The 23,803-nt window shown below is 41.4% G+C and overlaps 1 protein-coding gene across 4 annotated transcripts in view; it reads left to right on the plus strand.

Moving 5' to 3' along the window:
• Positions 1-23,803, plus strand: part of LOC121009765 (hydrocephalus-inducing protein homolog) — a 240,648-nt gene that overhangs the window by 183,676 nt on the left and 33,169 nt on the right. For 3 of the 4 annotated variants that reach the window (XM_040443058.1, XM_040443060.1, XM_040443061.1), the window contains exons 51-64: positions 1,109-1,260; positions 1,373-1,562; positions 4,811-4,913; positions 5,142-5,420; positions 7,124-7,266; positions 9,591-9,809; positions 12,412-12,572; positions 14,813-14,910; positions 15,703-15,910; positions 17,088-17,300; positions 18,086-18,224; positions 19,361-19,526; positions 22,533-22,680; positions 23,099-23,306. In XM_040443058.1, the coding sequence (XP_040298992.1) occupies positions 1,109-1,260; positions 1,373-1,562; positions 4,811-4,913; positions 5,142-5,420; positions 7,124-7,266; positions 9,591-9,809; positions 12,412-12,572; positions 14,813-14,910; positions 15,703-15,910; positions 17,088-17,300; positions 18,086-18,224; positions 19,361-19,526; positions 22,533-22,680; positions 23,099-23,306 (2,427 nt within the window). The remainder of the gene's footprint in view (positions 1-1,108; positions 1,261-1,372; positions 1,563-4,810; positions 4,914-5,141; positions 5,421-7,123; positions 7,267-9,590; positions 9,810-12,411; positions 12,573-14,812; positions 14,911-15,702; positions 15,911-17,087; positions 17,301-18,085; positions 18,225-19,360; positions 19,527-22,532; positions 22,681-23,098; positions 23,307-23,803) is intronic. The other variant, XM_040443059.1, reaches the window with a different exon arrangement.

A 23,803-nucleotide genomic window follows, 5' to 3' on the forward strand; every position in this document is an offset into this window, starting at 1 on the left:
GGCATTGTTCACATGGGTGATGGTGGCAGGGAGATAACTCAAGGGTTGGCCTAGTCTAGAGCTGAGAAGAGTGTGTGCTGTCTCAGGAAACTGTCACCACAGAGGGTTAGGGTTTGAAAGGCTATCTCATCCCTTTTATGACTTCTCTCAGGCCCTGATGATATCCAGTCATTACTCTCTGACCTTTTTTTGGACACGAAGGGACAGCTTTCTTTCTAGTCCACACTAAAAACATAAAAAGTGAGCAAGCCTTATTCCTAAATGATAGGTTTTTAACAGGGCATTTGCATTCATAGTCTCCTCTTCCCTAATTTGCATAATATCCCTTGAAAAGAGCAAAGAAGCCTTCATGCCCTCAGCTTAAAAATAAGAGGAAATAGTTTTGAATCCCATTTGCCATCATTAAGAATGTAAAAATCCTTTTGAGGCCTTGCCAGGGGTCCCTACAGTCTTCCCAAAACACAGCCACAAGATGCAGACAGATCAAGTGCTATGGGAGGTTGTTCTAGCTAAAGCTCTTTGAGTTGCAAGGAGCAGAAACCAACCCAGAATGGCCCAAACAAGCAAGGTTTGCTTCAGTAAATCAGAGACCTCAGACCAAGGCCAGAGAACACCATGTAGCCAGAGCTCTATGGAACTGGAATTGTCACCTGTAAGGCAACTTTTAGAAGACCAGCAGAAGCTCTGTCTTTCAATGGCCATGTGCCACTCACTCATGGTGTCTCCATTGTTCTATTCTCTAGTCTGGCTTCCAATTCAGGTCCACATCAGCAACCACCAATGACCTTTGGGCATCTTAACTTGTTTGAGAGAGAGGGAAAGAAAAAGGTGGCAGGGGAGGGGGGGCACTATCTGAGATATGGTTTAATTCGCCTGTTTGAGTCAAATATCATAGGTCTAGCCAAGTCCAGCTAGTTATTGCTCAGGAGTGGGTCCCAGAGTTTCTAGGCTGTTCCTTCTAGGGACATGACTATGTACGAAATGTATGGAGCATGTCTACCACAGAGTTTAGATGAGGAAGATTTTACAGCAAGGGCAGTAGAGATAAGAAGTAAGTCTTATTTGATGCAAAGTAGCTAACACACTGATCCCTGCTCCCCCTCCCCAGCTCATTGCCCGAATCGTTGACATTTTTGATGTGGAACCCAATAAGATGTGTGTTGCCAGCCGCTCACATGCCTTTGCCACGGTGACCTTTACCCCGCAGACCATGCAGACCTACCAGTGTATCTTCGAGGCTACCTTGGATGGCTTGCCTAGGTACCAGCTCCCCAGCTCCCTCTCTTACAGCAGGGCTGCAGGCCACACCCTCTATGGAATGTCCTTCCTGGCATGCCAGGCTGACAGGCCTCCATCTTGCTGTTCCCTGCAGCAATCTGACCAAGAACCGAAGCCTTGTGTTTGATATCGTCGGGGAAGGGAACCTCCCGCGGGTGACGGTAGTGCGACCAGTTCTCTACAACCAAAATGGAAACCCCTTGCTCCTCTTTAAGAGGCTTCTGCTTGGTCAGTCAGAGAAGCTGCCTCTCATCCTCAAGAACAATGGCACCATCCCTGCCCAGGTACCATTGGAGGTGAAGTATGGGATGGAAAGGGAAAAGAATGATTCAGAAGAAAGACTTCTGATGTTGAGGACTCTGCCATCCCTGATCTATGAGGACTTCTTTGATGTTCCTCATATGTTAGCCTGTGTAAGACATGGGACATGCAGAGCCCAGTCAGCTGTGGTGTCTGCCCTCCAGGAGTATAGGAAAGCAGATTAGATAGCACACTCATAGTTACCGTGTGAAGCAGTGTGCAGTGATATACCCTAAGCTGGGTAGGAGGATTATGGTGTTCTTGGTATCTTCCTTACTCTTCACTTTTTTTCTGTAATGAACATTGCATTTTTAATAAGGAAGAAACTAAAGAAACCTCATTAGGGGTGAGAGTTTCAACATCTGAAGGGACTTTGGTTCAGCAGTTAAATTTATGTTTCTATTTTACAAACAAAAAGTGATCAACTGTGTAAGTGTCATCCAAAGAACCATAAGACTTTCAAAAATGATCTTCTCCCATCTAGGGGAATCAAGGAAAATTTCACTATAAAATGACATGCAAGCTGGGCATTGCAGGATAACTAGGTTTCAGGAAGGGGGTATGACAGTGAGTGCATCCCAGCTGGAGAAAGAAGACTGGAAAGACAAAGGAACAGAAGGGGGAAAAAAGTGTCATATATAAACAGGAACTAGTCAGCCCCCAGCTTCTTGAGAACACAGGGGATAGTAGACAAACAGTGGAACATAAAAATAGAAAGATGGAGTAGGGACAACTTCTGGGAGGCTTTGGATTCCCTCTATACTTTAAACCCTACAAGATGTTATGACTAATATTGTTGGGTTTTGTTGTTTATACAGTTAAGGCTTATTTAGATTTATCCACATAGTTATCTTTTTTATTGCTGTTCACTCCTACATATGCAACCTTCCATCTGAAATCCTTTGCTACCTGATGAAGAAATACCCCCACAGTTCTGCTGGTGTGGTGAATTCTCTCACCTTGTGTTGAGAAATCTCCATTTCTTCTTCATTTTTTAAAGATTTTTTTTAGCATTTATTCATTTTTTGAGAGGCAGAGAGAGACAGTATGAGTGGGGAAAGGACAGAGAGAGAGGGAGACACAGAATCCAAAGCAGGCTCCAGGCTCTGAGCTGTCAGCATAGAGCCTGATGCGGTGCTTGAACTCATGAACAGTGAGATCATGACCTGAGCCAAAGTCGGACGCTTAACTGACTGAGCCACCCAGGCGCCCCCATTTCTTCTTCATTTTTAATGTGATCTTTACTTTCCATCCATTTTTCTCTCCACTCCCTTCTGCATAATTTCTTGGGATAATTTCTTTAACTTTCTCTTTAGCTATGTCTAATTCACTAGTAAACCTTCCATTAAGTTCTTAAGTTATTATATCTTTCAGTTCTAGAATTTCTATTTTGGCTGCTTTTCAAATATGCATAATCAGTTCTTAAGACTTCTAGTTTTGTGCTGAAATTGGCAGACTCAGCTTTATTTCTTGAGCATAGTGATCACAACCATTTTGCCATCTGTACCTGATAATTCCAAAATCTGAAGTCCCTGTGGGTCTGTTTCTGATATCTGTTATTCCTGCTCATTTTTGCCCATGTTGTCCTTTCCCCTCGTGTGCCTGGTTATCTTCAATCATGTGTTGAGTATTATACTTGAAAAGTTATTTAGACCTAATAAGACTAAGGATGCTGTTATTTTTCTTCAAAGACAATTTTCATTTGCTTCTGTCAGGTACATTGGGACCCTAGAAACTGGGCATCACCTAAAGCTGGTTTTAGGGCTTGAGATTTTCTGGATTGTGTATATGACTCAGAGCAGGATTGTTGCCATTGGGAGGCCTGGTTTATATCCAGCCTATCTTTGGTGCTATCAGGCAGTCCTTTGGAGTTGCAATCTACTGCAAAGAAAACACCCCACCTTTCACAAGACTTTTGCCCTCTTAATACCAACAGGCCATCAAAAGCACAGCTCATTCTCCCACATACCTCTTCCTGACTGAGTCCATGTCAAAAACAGTCCATAAATTTAGGCTGGCCTGTCTGGATTCCCATGCTCTCCCAGATCTTGGTGTGGTTATTCCTCATTATCTTCTCAGCTCTGTGATGCTTTAAAAAATTTATTGTTCTTGATGTTGTTGTCTTATTTGTTGTTGTTTTGAGTCCACATTACCTAGTTTACCATCACCCTGCATTGTTTCCATTATTGTGGCTTTATAAAATGTTCTATCATCTAGGTCAATAAATTCCTGCTCACCCACTCCCCATTTTTCTAAGTTTTATTAACAAATTTTACAAATCTAGTCTCTGAGATGCACTTTAGACATCATTTTATAATATTCCTCAAAAAATCCAATTGGGAATCCTATGAATTATTCAGGAAGAATTTCTACTTATAGAGTATTTAGGCTCTTTGCCAGGAACAACATTTAGAATTCCCATCCATTTACCTAGATCTTTTTTATGTCAATTTTTTCCCATATAACTCCTCCATATAGTTTCTTACTAAGATTACATCTACACATAAAATTATTTTTTTATCTTAGAAGCTTCCTATGTAGTGTCACTATTTCTTTCTTCTTTTTACCTCATTTCTTATATTGTTCAATTGTGTTTATGATGGTACCAGCATTACTATCTTCTAAAACTGTATACTGATTTCTTATACCCCAAATCAGATATATGGCTTTAGCTTTAGCAGATACATGGCTTTAGCAGGTATACTGCTTCCACTGGTCTAGAAAACATCTGTTTTCTCCAAGTAAATCAAAAGCCCACTTTGGTTTTCTTCTTATCTTGGTAGGCTGCTCAATATGACACTATCAGGTAACTAATGCATTAGTTCCTGGGAGATACTGATTTTTAGGAACTCACATTCATGTAAGCCTTCACAGAATGACAAGTATTCATTTCCATTTTATTAGTCTAGTATATATTTTACAGCCGCCTCTGTCAATAGCAGAGGCCTCGGCAACCCCATTTTGATACTACTTAGCTGGGTAATCTGGAAAGTCACCTGTATTCTCTGGACCTCCAGTTCCTTACTTGGACAATAAGGGCTGAACTAAACTTTCATTTTTCCTCCCCAGATCTAATACTTATTTTATCTCCCTTTTATTAAGAAACTCAAAAACATGACCACTGGGCACAATGACCAGTGTGCCTTCCCAAACAGTACAGCATCTCAATCCAGACTCAAAACCCATGAGCAGCCTGTAAGCTTACCACTCAACCTTGTTTTCCTTCTGCCAGCTGCATGTTGACCTGAGGGACCAACTAGGAGTCTTCTCTCTGAAAGGGTGGCCCACCACCTCCTACATCTACATCACAGAGGAAAACAAACCACATGCAAAAGGTAGGTAGGGGGAGTATAGCTTCTAGAGGGCAATGGGTCTCAGAAGCTGTTTTGTTAGGAAACTGATGAGGATCCAGCCAGAGTAGGATGCCCAGTCTCCTCATAAATAGCCTCTGCAGGTAAGGGTCCTTCCCACACTAGAGCTGCCCTCTCTTGAGTCAGGATCTTTATGGTTACATCTTCCTTTAAACTGGTTCTAAATTTCATGTCTCTCTCTCATCTTGGCAGCAAAGAAAGCTCACACGGCCTCCCTGGTGGTTCTTCCTGGAGACACAGCTGGATTTGATGTCATTTTCCAGTCCCAAAGTGTTGGGAGAATGACAGGCATCATCCACTTGTCAGTGATCAACAATCAGTATGAGGAGACGAACATCCACATGGTGGGAGAGGGTTATGAGGATGACATCACCTTAGGCAACATCCATGGGCTGCTGGTTTCCAGCAGCCATGAAGCCCCAGAGATCTCTGAGGTCATCGAGGAAAATACTATGGAAGACTTGATAACAGGTGAGAAAAACAGCCATGATGTTGGCTCAGGTTATTTTATTTTATTTTTGTTTTAATTTTTTAAATTGTCTTATTTATTTTTGAGCATGAGGGTGTGAGCAGGGGAGAGACAGAGAGAAAGGGGAACAGAAGATCTGAAGTGGGCTCTGTGCTGACCCAATGCAAGGCTCAAACACACAAACTGTGAGGTCATGACCCAAGCCAAACTGAGCCACCCAGTCACCACGGCTTAAATAACAGGCCAGCCAGCTTCCTGGGGATTTAGAAAAGCATCTTCTCCTTGTTACTGTATGTTCCTTCATTCCTGGCTCAGACAATGCCTTCAGTCACGTGTTCCCTCCGGGAATATTTACTGAGCATCAGCATGCATGTTCCAGGCACTGTGCTGAACCCTGCAGTTCCAAAGAGTAGTACAAGAGTCTCAGGGACTTATAGTTTTAGATAATTCCAGTTTAGCTGAAAAGTGAAATTCAAAATTCAAATTCCAGATTAGCTATGTGAGCACATATCTCTCTGTAGTTGTCCCTGTTCATATCTCTCAGCTGGCTCCTATTGGCGTGGTCTGCTTCATGGGAACCATGTATCCCAGATATTCCAAGAGAAGTCATGGGCTTGTTTCATTAAAGAAGGTGTAGATTTGTGCCACGTCTAGAACATCATTCTCAGTAGCCTCACTACTCAGTGCGCTTTCTGAGAACCAACAGCATCAGCAGCACCTGGGAGCTTGTTAGAAGCAGACACCACCCCAGCATTTCAGGCCTACTGAAGCAGAATCTGCATTATAGCGAGATCCCTAGGTGACTTCTGTATACACTGTATACACTAAAGCTCAGACATGCTTCCCCACTGTCTGTCAAGCACTGCAGCTTCTTTTGGCTGACTATATTCTTTGGGGTAGGAGAAGATTTATTTCATCATTATTATCAAAATGCATTTGTTAGGCAACCGAATTGTGTGGCTAGTTGGTATGAAGTGAGTTATAAACACATGCTCATAGTTTTTCTAGGAGCTTGATTATAATCCTTGAATGTAGCATTGGACAGTCTCTACAACATGGCTTAAAATCAGTACTCCTCTTTATGTGGTGTTCCACCCCTCTGTGTGGCTACGAGGTGACATCTCTCTTGTCAGGGATCAAGCAGGAGCCAGCAGCAAACCCTAGCTCAGAAATCAGATTTCATAATTATGATAGGGTTACCACATTTAGAAAATCAGAATATAGGAGTCCCTCTTAAATTTTAATTTCAGATAAACGAGTAATTTTTTTATTTGTGTGTCTGAAAATATTGTATGGGACATAGCGATACTAAAAATTACTCATCGTTTATCTATAGTTCAAGTTTAACAAGGGCTTTTATATTGTATCCTATTTTAACCCTCAATAGTATTGTTTCAGCAAATAAATGGAATTGGGGACCTATATTTTCTCTTGAAGGTGAGAGCCAAGGTGGGTGGGTGGGTGGATGGATGGATGGATGGATGGACGGACAGACGGACAGGTAGATGGACTAATAGATTTCCCAAGGAGGGAAAGTTTATGCTATGTGACTCCAGCTTTTCCAGGATAATCATCTGCGGTGGGGGGGTGAGGGGGGGGATGCATGAGGGTAAAGCACCATGTCTTTCAAGTGTTGCCTCCTCAGGAAAGGGAGCCCCGGGAGGAGGCTAGGGAAGACTCACAGACTTTCTGTTTCTGTCCATAGCTGCTCTGGTGGACCACATCCAGTTTGGAGACTGCCACATCGGAGACAGCTATAATGTGAGCTTTACAGTGACTAATCACAGCCAAGCGAATGTCATACGGTTTGAATGGCCCCTTTTAGCTACAGTTTGCTTTTCCCCACAGGTAAGTGAAAGCCAACTGCTGTTTTCTGGACTCCCTTGGTGTGAGCCAAACCCAATTTGACTGTCAGTCTATATTCATGAACGTGTGGGATGAGATGGATGGCTCGCAAGCTGAGAAACAGCCCAGGAACCATCCGTTACTCAGACCAGGTACCAGAGGACACAGTTCGTGTCCCCTCTGGTCTAAGAACAGAGAATGAGGTCTGATGAGACTATCGCTAGGCTGAAGTTGAGGAATTCCATGCAAGTCTCTATGGATGAAATAGGTCCCAGAGTGGATAGGGATAGGGGCTAGGGTCTTCCTATCCCAGATTGTAGACCTGTGTCCCCAAAGGTATATGTTCATTAGAGCATTAGGCCTGCCAAAGTGGCTCACTGAAAGCTAAGATGGGGGTAGTGGGTTCTGTGGACAACTGAGATTTAGCACATTTGCAAATTACATCTTTCTCTTTCTCACTCAGCATACTAAAATCTAGTTAACTTTATTTTACCTGGAATCCCTTTCAGCATCTCACAGCACACATTTTATGAATTGCTGGCCAAAGCTCATCGTCACACAAGGCCTAAGACAATGTGGTAGCAGATCCTAGCCTCTGGCTACCTGATGCTTTTCATAGACAGTTTGCTGCTGAGTTCCCAGGACACTTCATATACCCAGATATATCCACTGCCTTCTGCCCAGTTTCAGTCACCAAGGCTGTTAAAGCATAGAACTCTAGGAAAGTTGGGGACCCTACTTTGTCACCTTTAAATCTTTGAGTGCCATCAGGAAGTTTTGCTTCCTAGAGGGATGTAAAGTGTCAGTTAAAGTAGACAGAGATAAGCTTCAGACAGTCCATTTATATACACCCACCCCCCCACACACACACACATGCATATACCCCTCACCACACACACACACACACACACACACACACACACACACACACATTTGTGGCCTGGGGAATACTAAGTTTTATTCACCCTTCACTTTCCAGAGGAAGGAGAGATATTTTTATCTGTCAGAAACATGATAGGACTATTATATATATATACACATGTGTGTGTTTGTATATGATAAATCATAAATTGTTTTATGCCTTAAACCAAACTAGATTTCCCATTTATCTGGTATACTTCAGGGAATCTCAGCCTTCTGGTTTTAGGACTTCTTTACCTTATTAAACATTATTAAGGAACCCCAAAAAGCTGTTATTTATGTGACTTATGTCTATTGACATTTACCACATTAGAAATTAAAACTGAGAGGGGTCGCCTGGGTGGCTCAGTTGATCAAGTGTCTGACTTTGGCTCGGATCATGATTTCTTAGTCCGTAAGTTGAAGCCTCGCATTGGGCTCTGTGCTGACAGCTCAGAGCCTGGAGCCTGCTTCGGATTCTGTGTCTACCTCTCTCTCTCTGCCCCTCTCCTGCTCATGCTCTGTCTCTCTCAAAAATGAATAAACTTAAAAAAATTTTTTTTAAGAAATTAAAACTGAGAATATCTAAAAACATGTATTTATTCATTTTTAAATAATAAACCCTTTAATGTTAATATAAATATCATATTTTAATGAAAATAGCTATATTTTTCAAAATAAAAAATGAGTAAGAAGAGTGGCATTATTCTGCAGTTTTATAAATGTCTTTAATATCTGGCTTAATAGAAGAGAGCTAGATTCTACTATTTGCTTCTCCATTTGATCTGTTTCAATATCATATGTCATGTAATCTCTATAAAGCTCCATTGTGTACTCATGAGAAAATAAGAATAAAAAAGTCAAATAACATCTTAGTATTATGATGGATGAAAGTAGATCTGACCTTGTGAACTCCTGAAAGGGTCTTAGGGATTCCAAGGGTCACCAGACCACATTCTGAGAACTGCTAATGTACTGTGTACATTGGTCTATAATTCATATAGGTCATATTGATGAAGAAGCACAGGTAGTTAAGAGTGTGGTATCTGGAGCCATATTGTCTGGGTCTGAATCCAGCTCTTCCAATATTCATGGTATGGCCACGAGCCAGTTGCAAGTTTCCTTGCCTGTAAAATAGGAGTAATAGCTGTACATCTCACAGTGTTGTTGAATGGATTAGAACTGTGTAAAGGTTTAGAACAGTGCCTGAGGCAAGGAACAGTTTAATAAATATTAGCTGCCTTTACTATTATATTTCTATCTAAGAATCTCTTATAGATATTTAAGACAATCTACACATACAGGTGTGAATGATGCATTTTTTGCCAAGATTTTTGGCTCTACCCCTTCTCTGGAATGTCACCATCAGGTATAAAAAGTCCTCAAGCTCAGATTCCCAAAAATACTAATATCGGGCTCTTCCGCAGATCGGCCACCTTCACCCTGGGTGTGCTAAGGACATAGTAGTGACCATGAAGTCCGAAGTGCCCATCAATCTGAAGAAGATGGGGGTCAAGTGCAAGCTCTCCAGGATCACGTTTCAGCTCCCTGCAGACCAGGTCCCTGATTGGGATGACCGCATGCGCACAGTCAAGTGGGTGGATGTGCTCAGAAACACACCCGGTTCTTTCGCTGCAAAACGAAAGGTGAGGGGGGACATCAGGTACAAATCTGACCAGGACTGCCGTGGCTGGTGGTGCCTGCTGCTCTCCGGTTCAGTGTCTCATCATTTCCTTCCTTCATGGAACAAAAAAAAAAAAGAAAAGTTTGTTTCCCATTCTGCATGACCTTGATTTGACCTTGATTTCAGAAGTAACAAACTGAACTGGCAAGCATGCCACCTGCCAGCCATGCAGTCCACACATCTTGACCCAAACCGCTTTAGTTTAAGTCTGGATGCCTCATGGAGCAAGTTCTCTCACCATCAACAGCATCAAGGTTAGACTTTCAGCTATTCCCTTTTTCTGTCTGTGTCCAGAATTTGATTAGTTATAATCTTTGGTTCATGACAGAATCTCATCTTTGGTCCATGCGTGTCCCTCTTTCAATTAGTCTTTGGCTGGTTTCTTTTAATAATGTAATAAACAGAGATGAACTCACACTCAGTGTAGGAAGTAGAACATGAATTACCTGTGTGCTTCTCACCCATTCCATCCCCCTGCCTCCCTCTTCGACATAATCACAATCCTGAATCTTGTTTACTCATTCCCTTGATTTTTAGTTTTTCTTTCTTTTTCAACCTATACATTCTATTTTTTAAATATCATTTATTGTCAGATTGGCTTCCATACAACACCCAGTGCTCATTCTAAAAGGCATGCCGTTTTGTTGTAGTTTCTAACTTTTAGTTTTTAAAAAACGGTTACTGCCTGTGATCCATATTGTTTCATGTGGCTATAGTGTACCCATTTCACTGCTATATAAAATTCCATTATTACTTATCATCCATTCTTCTTTTGAAAATTATTTGGTGTTTTCCATTGTGTACAGTGTGGCTGTGAACATCATTATTCATGTCAAATGGTGTTCAATTGCAAAAGTTTATATTCCTAGAAGTGGAATTGCTGAGTCATAAGATATGTGAATTTCAGCTTTCCAAGATAATGCCCGTGTTCTCCAAAGTCACTGTACCTATGCACACTCCTATTGGCAGAGGGATCTTACTGATTCACATTCTCTACACAACTTGGCATTGCCAGACTTCTTGATTTTTTTTCACTTAAATGAATGGGAAATGGTCTAATTTGGGATCTACTTTGCATTTCCCTAACCACTGGTAAAGATGAATATGAATGACTTCATGGCCTTACTAGTCATCTCTTATATGCCTTTTGCCTAGTTTTCAATTATGATGCCTGTTCTTTGTATGAGTTATTTTATTTTTGATAAAGTTTACTATTCCTTCCTATTATTTGACTCCAAATGTCTTCACCAAATTTATAGCTTATCTTTTCACTTTCTTTGATGTATCTTTTGATGAACAAAAAATATTCTTATTTTTAATATAGCAAAATTTATTAATCTCATCTTTTACATATTTTGTGTGTGTGTGTGTGTCTTCTTTTTAAAACCCTTCTCTACCAGGGAAGAAAAATATTCTTTTTTTTTTTAGCTTTAAGAATTTTGCTTTTTGTATTTAAGCTCTTGGCCCACCTCGATTTTATGTATGGTGTGAGGCAAGGATCCAATTTAATGGTTTTCCATGACCTGGCCAAATCCCTTTTTTGTTTAGCCCTTCTGTTTCCTAGTGATCTGCCACGACTCCCTTATCATCTAAATTTCATATATGCCTGGTATGTTTCTTGTCTCAGTATTCTACTTCATTGTCACTTTGTCTATCCCTATGCCAGTTTTACCTTGCCTTAATTTCCATAGCTTCATAATCAGTCTTGATATTTCCAAGGGAAGTCCCTCTCCCATACTGTTTTGTTCTGAAGTATTTTCATTATTCTTGGTCCTTTATTTTTCTATGTAATTTTGGAATCCACTTACCAAGTTCTGTGGAAACCCTGACTGAAACTTGATTGGAATTGGATTGTATCTGTAAGTCCGTTTAGGAAGGATTAACAATTTTAAAATATTAATTCGTCCTTTCTATTAGTGAGTTTTATCTGTATATTTATTTAGGTCTTTTTTAACTTTTTTTTTTTTTTTTACTTCCATTTAGTTTCTTTACTACTATTAGGACTTCTCAGGTTTTTTATTTTTTCTTGAGTCAATTTTATTAAGTTATTTTTCTATGAATTTGCCCTTCAACTAAGTTTTCATATGTATTTTCATAAAGTTATTTATAATGTTTTCTTATCATCTGTTTAAATCTATAGGATCAGTGGTAGTGTCCTCTTTTTAATTTTTGATATCAGTTATTTTTATTTACTCATTTTTTTCTTGATCAATCGCCCTGAAGACTTTTTAAGTCATTCCACATAAACATCATTTGGCTTTATTAGTCCTCTCTGTTCTCAATTTATTTTCTGTTTCATTAATATCTGTCCCTAATTTTATTATTTCCTTTCCTCTACCTTCTTTATAGTCCATCTAACCCCCAAACTAATATTCTCTGTAGTCCTGATGCTCTTAGTAATTTGTTTCCTTTCCCATATAGGAGTCATTTTAGGTTTACCTTAATCATTTATTCTGGAACTGGAATCATTTATTCTGTAAGTTGGTGTTAGTTTGCATGGGTAAAATACTGTTACCGCCCACCCCTTTATTCTTGTGAGTCAGCTAGCTCTGCCTTTGTTACAGGTGATAGAGACGGATCCTGAGCCTGTTCACTCAGTAGTAGAAGAAAACTACCGAGAACTGCATCTTCAGATCAGTGCCAATGTGAATTTTGCTTCATATCAATGCGAAACAAGCAATGTGCACTTTAAAGAAACACTGGTTTACCAGACCCGAGTGTTTGAGTGAGTCTTTGAAAGCCCCCCAGCACTCACAGAGAAGTTCTTTCGTTTCATCATTTGCCTATTCCTTTATCAAATACTTATTCAATGTTTATGACAGCATATACCAGGCATCATAGCTATGTAGCATGCACCAGAGGAACTCTAGGGATGCAGTGAAACATTCAGATCCACAGAGCTATTAAAGTTCACACCTGAAATCAAGATATAGGCCAGGAAACACAGTCCACCAGGAGGGCAGCATCCGGCCATCAGCTTCAGTAGGGATGGTCCTTGAAGCAGTCCACACCACCACCCAGTAACCATTCTTTTCTCCCCAACTCCAGGTGACAATATCCACATCTTAGCTCAGAAGCCCCACAATCAACAGAAGCCAATACTCCTCATAAGCACCCCATAGGTATAGCTTCCATGATCCTTATAAGAGACATGCCCAATTACAAGAGTCACTACACTCACAGAACCCCAAAGCTATAGCTTCCCTCCAGGGAATCATAATTCCCTCAAGACCAGATGCAATTTACCAATTAGGGGTCGTGTTAACTCTAAACAATGTTGCCTAATAATACAGCTGATATTTCTCCTTTATCAGGTTTTCAGGGAAACAGCTAGAAAATTTATTCAAAGTCAAAATTGTCCTTAGAAGGAAAAGGGTTATGTTAACTCACATACAAGAATATAAGGATGTCATGGGTCCCCCTCTTAAAGAGCTCATGGGGGGAATGGGTGAAAATAGGTGGTTGCAGTATGGTGTCCTGTGTATGCTGTGAGAGTACTTGAAGCAGATGGAATATCAGGGAATACTTCCTAGATGAAGCAGTGCCCATTCTACAGGATGATTAGGAGATAACCAGGTGAAGAAGTGAGAAAAAAAGGGGCCTTCTAGACAGAGAAAGCAGCATATGCAAAGACAGAGAAAGACTAATCTTTGAGAATTATGAGAACAAAAATGTAAACCACTGACATTTCAACTTTGTAAAAGTTGGTAACTAACTTATTCAACTCAGTTTGCATTTGTTACACTTTTAAGTTTTCAAATTATCATAGAACCAAAAGAAATAAGGGAGGAAGTGGTACCTTCTGTTGATAGCCATTTCACTTAAAGCTGGGATTGGCAAACTATGGCCCGAGGACCAAATCCAACCAGCTGCCTATTGTTGTAAATAAAGTTTCTTTTGACCCACAGCCACATAAATTCATTTATGTGTTGTCTATGGCTGCTTTGGTACTACAACAGCAGAGTGAGTAGTTACTACAAACACCGATGGTATGCAAAGCCAAAAAACATATGCTGTGTTGCCCTTTGCAACAACAACAACAAAAAAAAAGTTTGCCAACTCCAGTCTGAACTAAGAACTTTTTTGTCAAGAGTATTCTGTACCACCAAGATTTCTCCACTTTATAAATATTGTCTTTAAGATAGTGGCCAGTGCTCATACTTTTTTACACAATAAACATAAGCCCCTGAGGTCAAAGCACTTGACTTTGGGCATACCTGCACAGTCTACCTGGATCAAATAGTGGAGATCTGATCCTTACACCCTCCCCTAGACCTACACCCCCCTCCAAACTCAACTCCAACTACTTCACTAAAATTAGTAAGACATTTGTGTTTTCTTCTCTAACATAATCATTTTCCTGTATCAAGTCCTCATCCTTCTGCTGTGATTGTGATCAAGTTTAAAAATGATTCCAGAAAAAGCTTCTATTTCCTGGTTCTTGTCTTATATGCAGGGAAACTTGAGGCAAGAAAAGTCTCTACTCATTCAGAATTTGAGACAAGTCTCAGTCAATGAAGGAATTTCAGGCAGGGGTCAAATGGCTTCCGACCACAGGGACATTGTTTCCAGTGGGAGATGTTTCAGTAAGGGAGGGACTGGAATTTGCACTTAAAGAAAGTACTGTCATGGAAAACACATTTTGATTCCTCTCTCATGGGAATTTTTCAGAATTACAGCAAACTCATGCTGAGAGCTCATTGCATAGGGTGCTGGTACTGTGCCAGATGATTTAAAGTGCTAAACATTTGAATATTTTTACTTTTAATAGTAAATAGTGTTTTAGAAGGAAATATAACTAGCACAGCAAATGCATGATGTCAGACAGAATGCTTAAAACTTGCCTTTTGAAGAAATGTTTAAGAAACACAGTGACAACTTAAAGTAACAGTATAGATGATGTGTAGACAGGAAAAAAATCATCGACAGCACATTTCTCAAATCCATTCTCTGATCTATCTGCAGGTTTGAACTGACTAATTCAGGAAATGTGCAGCTGGAATTCAATTGGGTCTCAGAAGAGACTGCAAAGGCTGTCAGCTTTGCAATGCCAGATAACCAAGGTAAACACAATGATAGGAAAACTCCAGGGCTTGAACCGAGTCCCCAGTTAGTAGGAGAGCCTTGTTCATGGAGAAATGAGCACTGGTCCAACAGCTCCCTCAGTAGCCAAGGAGAAGCAGAGCAAATGTTTCATGGTGTCTGCAGAGCCAAACAGGCCTGAGAAACTCAAGAGCTGACCTCTGCCTCCTGGAGCCTGGAGCCTAGAGCCTGGCCCTCCATTAGGCCAGCACCCCAGTCACTGACCCCTAGGAATCTTGTCTTTTAGGCCTTAACCTCTTGGGAGATTACAGACCCTTGCAGAAACTGATGAAAACTATGGAAAATAGTTTCTCCCTGGAAAATACACACCCATACCGAATGTGATATATATGAAGCACTTGCAAAAAGACTCAACACTTGGTAGACAAATATTCATTGCTGTTGTTGCAGTTTTGGAGATTCACAGACCTTTCAAATGGGCCCCCAGATTGTGAACCCCTACTTTCAAACAATGATTCTCCAAAAAATTATATTCACAGCCCGTTATTCTTGAGGCAGAAGACCCACAGACCTCTCTTTGGCCCACCCCCTGAGCCAAAAGGAAACAACTTTGAAAAATTTATAGAATTAATAGAAGTATTTTTCATGAGTCTCCTGTGAGAGATATGAGCCAATCCCTTACCCTTAGTGCCCAAAGCTAAGTATTTCTGGTGGAAGAGGTGAGCCCACAGAGGGACCTGTGAGTGGGCTGCCTTCCACCTGCCCTCCCACTGCAAATACAGAATATCATTGGCTCTCTGTTTTGCTCCCAGGTTCTTCTCAAAAAGACCAATTTAGCCAGGGCACGCTGCACACGGTCAGTACTCTGGACAGCGCCATGGACCACTGGAATGAAGTTCCCCCCACGCCCTTCTCTGTGGAGCCTGCCTCAGGCATTGTGCCTGTGGGCAAAACTCAGAAGCTCAAAGTGAAATTCTCCCCGCTGGAAGTTGGAGACTTCGAGAGCAATCTCTTCTGCCAGTAAGAAGATGTGCTCTCCAGAGCAAAACTCCACATCTCCTACCCTCTCTTCTGTCCCAGCACCACCATTCTTTCCAGCCCCGGGCCCCTCCATAGCCCCCTGATTGTCACATTTCCCATTGGGAAGATTCAGAAAGGCCAGGATTTAGAAGATAAGGAGAATTTTTTCTTTTGTATTACTCACTAACACTCTCTAGACTCTTCCTCCTGCCTATTACGCCCTTCCCAGCCACACACAGGATTCCACTGAGCAACAGAATGGCTGACAGACAGGTAGGTTCCAGTCCTTCGGCAAATATGAACTTAGGAAAACTTTCTTACGCCTTTTCTGAGACTTGGTCTCCTCATATGTAAAATGGAAATAACAATACCCACCTTGTACAGTAATCATGAACATTAAGTGAGTTAAATCAAGTGAAGACTTAGAACAGTACCTGGCACATAATAAGCACAATAAACATTACATAGCCATGGTGGTGGACCTGATACATAGGTGAGGAATAGAAAGGGCCCAGACCCAATACAAGAAATCCAATCCAATAACATTTAGCAAGTCCATGATGTGTTAACCACTCCCATGAAAGATCCATACAGAACACTTACCTTACAGAGGAATTGTGTAAAATATGGTATGGGGTGGCAGAGACCTATGTGAGCCATAAAAGCCTTGTGGAGCCGCTGCTATCACACTGCAGGGACCCGTCCCACACCTGGGCCTAAGCTTGGTGCTGGGACTAGAGGTCTACTTACATCCAGTTCACTTTCTCCAAGGAGCTCAGGATACTCATTTAGAATTTCTGTGTCAGTTTTCATACCCCACTAGATGCCTGTGAGAGGGCCCAGAGGGCAAGACTCTGTGCTCATTTTATAGCAGGGAAAATTTCTCACCACTGCTGGAGGGAATAACTTGGGGCCATACTTAGATACAGAGAAAGAACCAGAATTCATCCTCCTCATACTCAGCCCATTCATGCATTCATCCACTCAACAGTTCATGAATGAACACCTACTATGTATCATGCGCTATTCAAGGCATTTATATTATGTTGTTGACCAGGATAGACCCAGTCTCTGCTTTCATGGAGCTCACGTTCTGGTGGATATAATATTCATTTCCAACCAACTAAGGAAGTGGTGATTCATCTAAAAATGAATAAGAATAATCTTATCCTCACAGGATTCCCAACCTGCCACCTGGAGAGCAAGGCCCAGTCCTTTCAGCAAAAGGGCGGAGCCTTTTGCCCTTCTGCCATTTTGACCTAAAACACTCAGACTATATCAGTGGTCATCGGCGCAACCCAGATCTCCGAGGACCTTCTGGTGCGGCTCTGGATTCAAACACCCGGGTGATTGAGTTCACCAGCGTGGGCATAGGAGGGAAGAATATCCGGTAAGTTGCTTATGGTTTGCATTGGTTCTTATCAGTGAGTTCTTCTTTTTTTTTTCAAATTTTTTTTTTCAACGTTTATTTATTTTTGGGACAGAGAGAGACAGAGCATGAACGGGGGAGGGGCAGAGAGAGAGGGAGACACAGAATCAGAAACAGGCTCCAGGCTCTGAGCCATCAGCCCAGAGCCTGACACGGGGCTCGAACTCACGGCCCGCTATTTTGTGCGCTGTGTGCGGTTGGTTGTTTCACCGTGCGCGCCCCCCGGGCGCCCCTTTCTCTTTTTTTGTTTTTTTTTTTTTTATCAGTGAGTTCTTCTAAAGAACTTAGAGGAAGAATTCAGAGAAGTCAGTGAAGTTAATTCCTAGAAGCAGGCTTGAAATATTGGGGTTGGACTTTAGAGAAGTCCATAGTAAGGAAGTCTATAGTAAGGAAGCTGAATTTGTCTCCTTAGTTTTGACACTGGGGAAATATGGAAGACATAAAAATGTAATCCCCGACCACCACCTTAACCACAGAGGGTCGGTCATTGGGACAGAAGGGCCCTGAATATCATTATCCCCAAGTCCAGAACTCTAGCCATAGTTTGCCCCTCCCCCCCCCAATGAAGTGCAGTTTTCATTTCTTCACAATACTTCACAAGTGCAGTATTCATTGTGGTAATAGAGTATGCAGACAAGTCCTGATTCCCAGATAGGGGGACTGTGCTAGGGAAGGTCCTAAGCAAGTTTCTCTAATTCTTCAACCCCCATTTCACTCTCTGCTATCAATTCTTCCCCCTTGGCCAGGACTTTTACAATCCTGAACCCAACTAATAGCACCTACTCCTTCTCTTGGATCTCTGAAGAAACTGAAAGTCTCCAGAACCCTCCAGCCTTCACATGCCTTACAGAGAAGGGCTTCATCCACCCTGAAAAGAAAGCGGAGGTATGTGTGTGTGTGTGTGTGTGTGTGTGTGTGTGTGTGTGAGAGAGAGAGAGAGAGAGAGAGAGAGAGAGAGAGAGAAAGGGAGAGAGAGAGAGAATCAGGACCACTTGACTCAGGGCATTGATCATCTTCTCCCCTTCTACATAGCGAGTGTGCTGTAGACCATAGAGTGAGGGAGGACAGCCTAAGGGTGCATCAATCAACAAGTATTTCTTGAGCGGCATATACGTTAGGCAATCCTCATGAACAAGACAGAACTGAGCTCTCTTGGGTGGCTGTAGAGAAGTGAAAAGGTCTAGTATTTGCAGTTTTCAAAACTGAAATTATTAAAGCAGGAAAGAGGAGCTGGACACTAATACCTGCAGACTCTAGGACTCATAGATTACTCTCTGAAGACTTATTTTTTCCCAAGGGACTGACAGCAGTAAAAGGATACAGATGTATTTTTACTTGGTCGGGCCACAGGGTAAAACAGAAAAGTGAGTCATGTCCCACAGCATAGTCCTCGTGTTTACACAATGGTACAGGGTAGAGTCATACCTAAAGAAATGTGATCTCACTGGCCAAAACAGATCTATGGGCCTGTATCCTGTAAGTTCTGCAGAGAATCTTGGAGGCAGAAATAAATTCATGAAACAGAAATCATGCATTCAAATGCTTTCAGGAAGGTCACACAAATGAATGGAGCCAGCCAAGGGGACAATGATAGGGACTGCTGAGCACCAGCACCAGCTGGCGATAGTGCTTCTCTGTCGGATGACCACCACACAGACAAGTTGCCAGTGTTGCCAGTTCTCCCAAACCTTTTGTGAAAAGCCAAAATTCCATATTTCTATTGAAATCTCTCTATTTTTACATGTCAAACAAAGACATGGTGTGAAATATGGCAGCACAGTCATCAGAGGCTGTGATCGGGCTAGACCTCCTTAGGACGACCTGTGGCAGGGCAAAAAAACATTGATATTGCTGGAACAGGCAAAATCACATGCCTTCACAGTAGAAAGGTAGACAGTAGAAAGGTGGAGATGACCTGGTAATGCCAAACATTGTAACCCCAGCACCAGTAAGCCTCCAATGGCATGTGGAGTATGCAAACAGAAATGTCTTTACCACTCTTTTCCAAATGGTCTTCTTAGATTGTCTTCCAGTTCACGCCTTTCCATCTGGACATCACAGAAGCCTTCTGGACTTTCTTAATCCCTGAACACAACATCACAGTCCCTTTCCTTCTGGTAGGCAAAGCCACCGACCCTCTCATCAATCTGGACAAGTCACATCTCAACTTCAGTTGTCTCCTCATTGGTAAGGCTGCCCTGTTGGTTTATGTTTAGACTTGGCATGACCTCTCAGGGTAAGGGGTAGGACTGACCCCACAATGAGCTCTGGGAGCAGACTTGGGTGGGGAACTTTTTCTGGTACCTTCCAGAAGCATGTCAGAGGTCTTCTATCACTATTCACAAAGCCGTAAATTATTTGTCTTTCAATCTGATTTCCATCAGGTGTCTTCTAAACCCACACATTAATAACCTAAGGAAATATAGGAGACTTGCTACAAATCACACTTGTTAGATTCCTTGAAGGCCTGGACTGCCTATGTTCATTTCCAGAGGCTCATGTTATCCCCATCTTACTTGTATGTGCCTCAGAGCATGGGCTGTATTTGTATGCCTCTCAGTATGAGTCACAGTGGTCAGATTTCTCTGCCATCCTTTCATGCATTCATTCAGCTCAACAAAATATTACTAAGCCCCTTGTATGACCCAGGCACTCTCTTGTGAGCTGAGAATGCCATGGATAAAGCCACAGTCCCCACCCTCATGGTGGTTACATTCTAGTAATAGGAAGTAGACTACCAAAAAAGAAAAGATACAGCATGTCTGATGTTAATAAGTGTTGTAAAGAAAAATAAAGCAGGGTATGGAGGACAAAGAATGCCAGCAGGCAATGGGGAAGTAACATTTGATCAGAGACCTGAAGGAAATAAAGGAAGTGATTGCCAGGTCCCTTATCACATGGATGTGGGGTGTGTGTGTGTGTGTGTGTGTGTGTGTGTGTAAAGTATAACTAAAGCCAGAATATATTTTAGTAACTCATTAGATTTTTATATTTAGACAAGTAATATTCTTGTAATAAGTCAATCATTCTGTTATATAAGGAAATTTTTAATGTCTCTCCATCCATCCTTTCCGTCAAAGGAAACCACATTAACAGTTTTTTTATGTAATACTTCCATACATTTCTTATACTGATACATATAAGTAGGTGGGAGGAGTATGGTGTTTTGGAAGGTTTTGAACAAATAAGTGGGCAAGTTAGCATAAGAATAATAACAGCAGTCTTAACTATATAGAAGACACACTGATGTTCACCAGAGGGGAGGAGGGTAGAGGGATGGTGATGAAATAGGTAGTGGGGATTAAGGAGTACACTTGTGATGGGCACCAGGTGATGTATGGAAGTGTTGAATCACCATATGGTACACGACTCTAATATAACACTGTATGTTAAATAACTGGAATTAAAATAAAAAATAAGAGGGGCGCCTGGGTGGCGCAGTCGGTTAAGCGTCCGACTTCAGCCAGGTCACCATCTCGCGGTCCGTGAGTTCGAGCCCCGCATCAGGCTCTGGGCTGATGGCTCAGAGCCTGGAGCCTGTTTCCGATTCTGTGTCTCCCTCTCTCTCTGCTCCTCCCCCGTTCATGCTCTGTCTCTCTCTGTCCCAAAAATAAATAAACGTTGAAAAAAAAAATTTTTTAATAAATAAATAAATAAATAAAATAAAAAATAAGAGAATAGAATAAACAAATAAATACAGCAAGACAAACAGAATTTGATCTAGGAATGTAACAGTGGTGCATTTTAGTATGATTATATCAACAGATTAAAGAACAACCATGTAATGAATGATATGAATGTACACTAAAAATTGATTGCTAAAATTCATCATTCTCAACAGAAATTTTAACAGTAAGATAGGAATAGAGGGAGAAACTTAAATAAAGAAGACTAACCAAAATTAAGAGGCAAATATTATCTTGTAATAAACTACTAAAACTGCTGCAGTTAAAATCAGGAATTAGGCAAAGATGCTTGTTATTATTGAATACTTTCTTAGTGGTTTAGCAAATACAATAAAACAAGAAAATTCAGTAATTGGCATAAACATTAGGGGAAAAGAGACAAAACTATCTCATTTGCTGTTCTGGTGACCTCATACATAGAAAACCTCAAGAGGCTCAAGAGAAAAGCAAAACAAACCACTAGAATCAACAGGATAATTTAGTAAGTGACTGGATGCAAGACAATTATGTAAAAATCAATAGTTTCTCTTTCTTTTAGCAATAAGCACCTAGAAACAGAAACAAAAAAAATCCATTCAATATTGACAAAACCTATACAATATCTAAGGATAAATGTAACAAGAAAAGCACAGGATCTATATGAATAAAACTATAAAATCTTATTTAAATGCTCCCAAAACAAGATTTGAACATTTACCAGTTCTCTCAAAAATAAATGCAAATGCAATCAAGTTCCAATCAGAGTCCCAACTGGTGTTGCCAGATAAAATACAGAATGCACAGTCAATTTTGAATTTCAGATAACAATGAGTAGGGGTTTTTTTTTATGTCAGGATAAGTATGTCCCATGCAATATTTGGGACATACTTATACTAAAAAATATATGTATACTTACTAAATCTGGCAACCTTAATCCCAAAAGGATTGGGGGTGGGGGGATATTGGATAAAATGATTCTAAAGTTTATATGGAAAAAAACAAATGTACAATAGTCAAGGAAAGTAAGAAAAGGCAAGATAGTGACAGAAGATGTATTAGGGCCCTGTCAGGACCCTCATGACATTCCTGAGCTCTGATGCAAAAGAGTTCAATGCAGGGACTATTTACAAAGATTGGGACTGAGTTAAGGGGCCTACTAGGGATGGTGAGGCCCTCATTGACAAAATTAGGAAGGCATTGGGTCCAAAGGAACAAGGAGAGAAAATAGTATCATCAGAATCACCTAGGACAGCTGTGACCAAGGCAGAGGAGCCACCTAGCAGGAGCAGGCCATTGATAGAGTAAAGTTCTAGAAGGAAGAAGTGGAATCCTCCTGGGTGGGAAGGTCACTTGTAGAACAGAAGGAAGGAAGAGAGGTGGTCAAAGACTGAAGAGCCTGGGAGAAGAGAGAAAAGAAGGTGAAGGATTTCTTCTAAGGAGGTTTCCTCTTGCCTGAGGAGCAGTATCTGCCCAGATACTTTAGGAGCAGGTATGAGGTCTTCACTGAGGGCTGATGTTTCCTCCTCAGGCAGAGAAGCCAGGGAGACCGTGCATATCATCAACAAGGAGGAGCAGGGGTTCCATTTTGCCTTCCAAGACAACTCCCGATATTCTGAAGGTTTCAGCAACAACCTGGTCATATGTCCCATGGAAGGTTGGATCCCACCACTGTCCAGGTAAAGAAAAGGTTCCCCAGGACTACACCCTCCCAAGGTAGTAGGGGTTCCAGGCCTGCCAGGAGGATAAGTTTTCCTCAGAGTGCTGCTGCATGTCGAGATTAATGTTAACAATCCCATCTCTGTCCTACTATTTCTCATTGTTCATTTTCCTGATAAATTGTAAAGCCCTGAGAACTTTAAGCCCTTTTTCTCAATATTTTCTCTCATGCTTATATTCTTTTCCTTGATATCTACTATGTTTGTGAACTCATAAGGCAGTGCCCTACCTTGTCTGGCAAACCTTCAAAACTCATCATAATTTGAGGTGGTGATACTCTTTCCTCATAGTGTGTGCCAATCCACTGGGCTCATAGTCTTTAGCAGGTTTTAGCAGGTTGGCCTAGTCAGCTAATCTGCTGTCTTCTTCCCCAACCAGGTTCCCAATTGATATTTTCTTCACACCAAAGCAGGAAGGAGATGTGAACTTTAATTTGATCTGCAATGTGAAAAAGAAAGCCCACCCTCTGACTTTAAATGTCAAGGCTGAGGGCTACACTATGAATGCAGAGGTCAAATGCAAGGACAGGACTGGCTTGATTACTCTCCTGACTCCCAACCAGACTACCATTATCAACTTCTATGAGGTAAGAGTGTGAGAGAGCACTGACATCTCTCTCTCTCTCTCTCTCTCTCTCTCTCTCTCTCTCTCTCTGTGTGTGTGTGTGTGTGTGTGTGTGTGTGTGTGTGTGTGTGTCCACTCAAGCTGGGAAGAGCAGTATAAGTGAATGTTAGCTGAATCTCACTGTTTCAAATGCCAGAGAGACCAGGAGAACAGAAACATGCCAGGAGCAGCTCCATCCTCCAAATATATATAGTTTTAATGTGAAAACATTTCTTGTTTTATTTTTCAGGGGTAGAGAGATGGTAGGGAAGGAAACAATGCTTGTATTACACGTACAGGAAGGATGTTTGATTACCAAGGGAGGTCTAAGAATTAAATTGCTATCGTACTCTTCAGGTATGAGAGGCCCCCAACACCTCATAGCTCTGGCTGGAATACTTGACCATATTAAGCTAAGGATACTCAACTCACTAACATCGTCTGCCATTCCTATTTCCCAAAGGATATTTTCCCCCAACG

This window comes from Herpailurus yagouaroundi, unplaced genomic scaffold (assembly GCF_014898765.1).
Source record: "Herpailurus yagouaroundi ecotype Mexico unplaced genomic scaffold, PumYag 190, whole genome shotgun sequence".
In the NCBI taxonomy this organism is placed as follows: domain Eukaryota; kingdom Metazoa; phylum Chordata; class Mammalia; order Carnivora; family Felidae; genus Herpailurus; species Herpailurus yagouaroundi.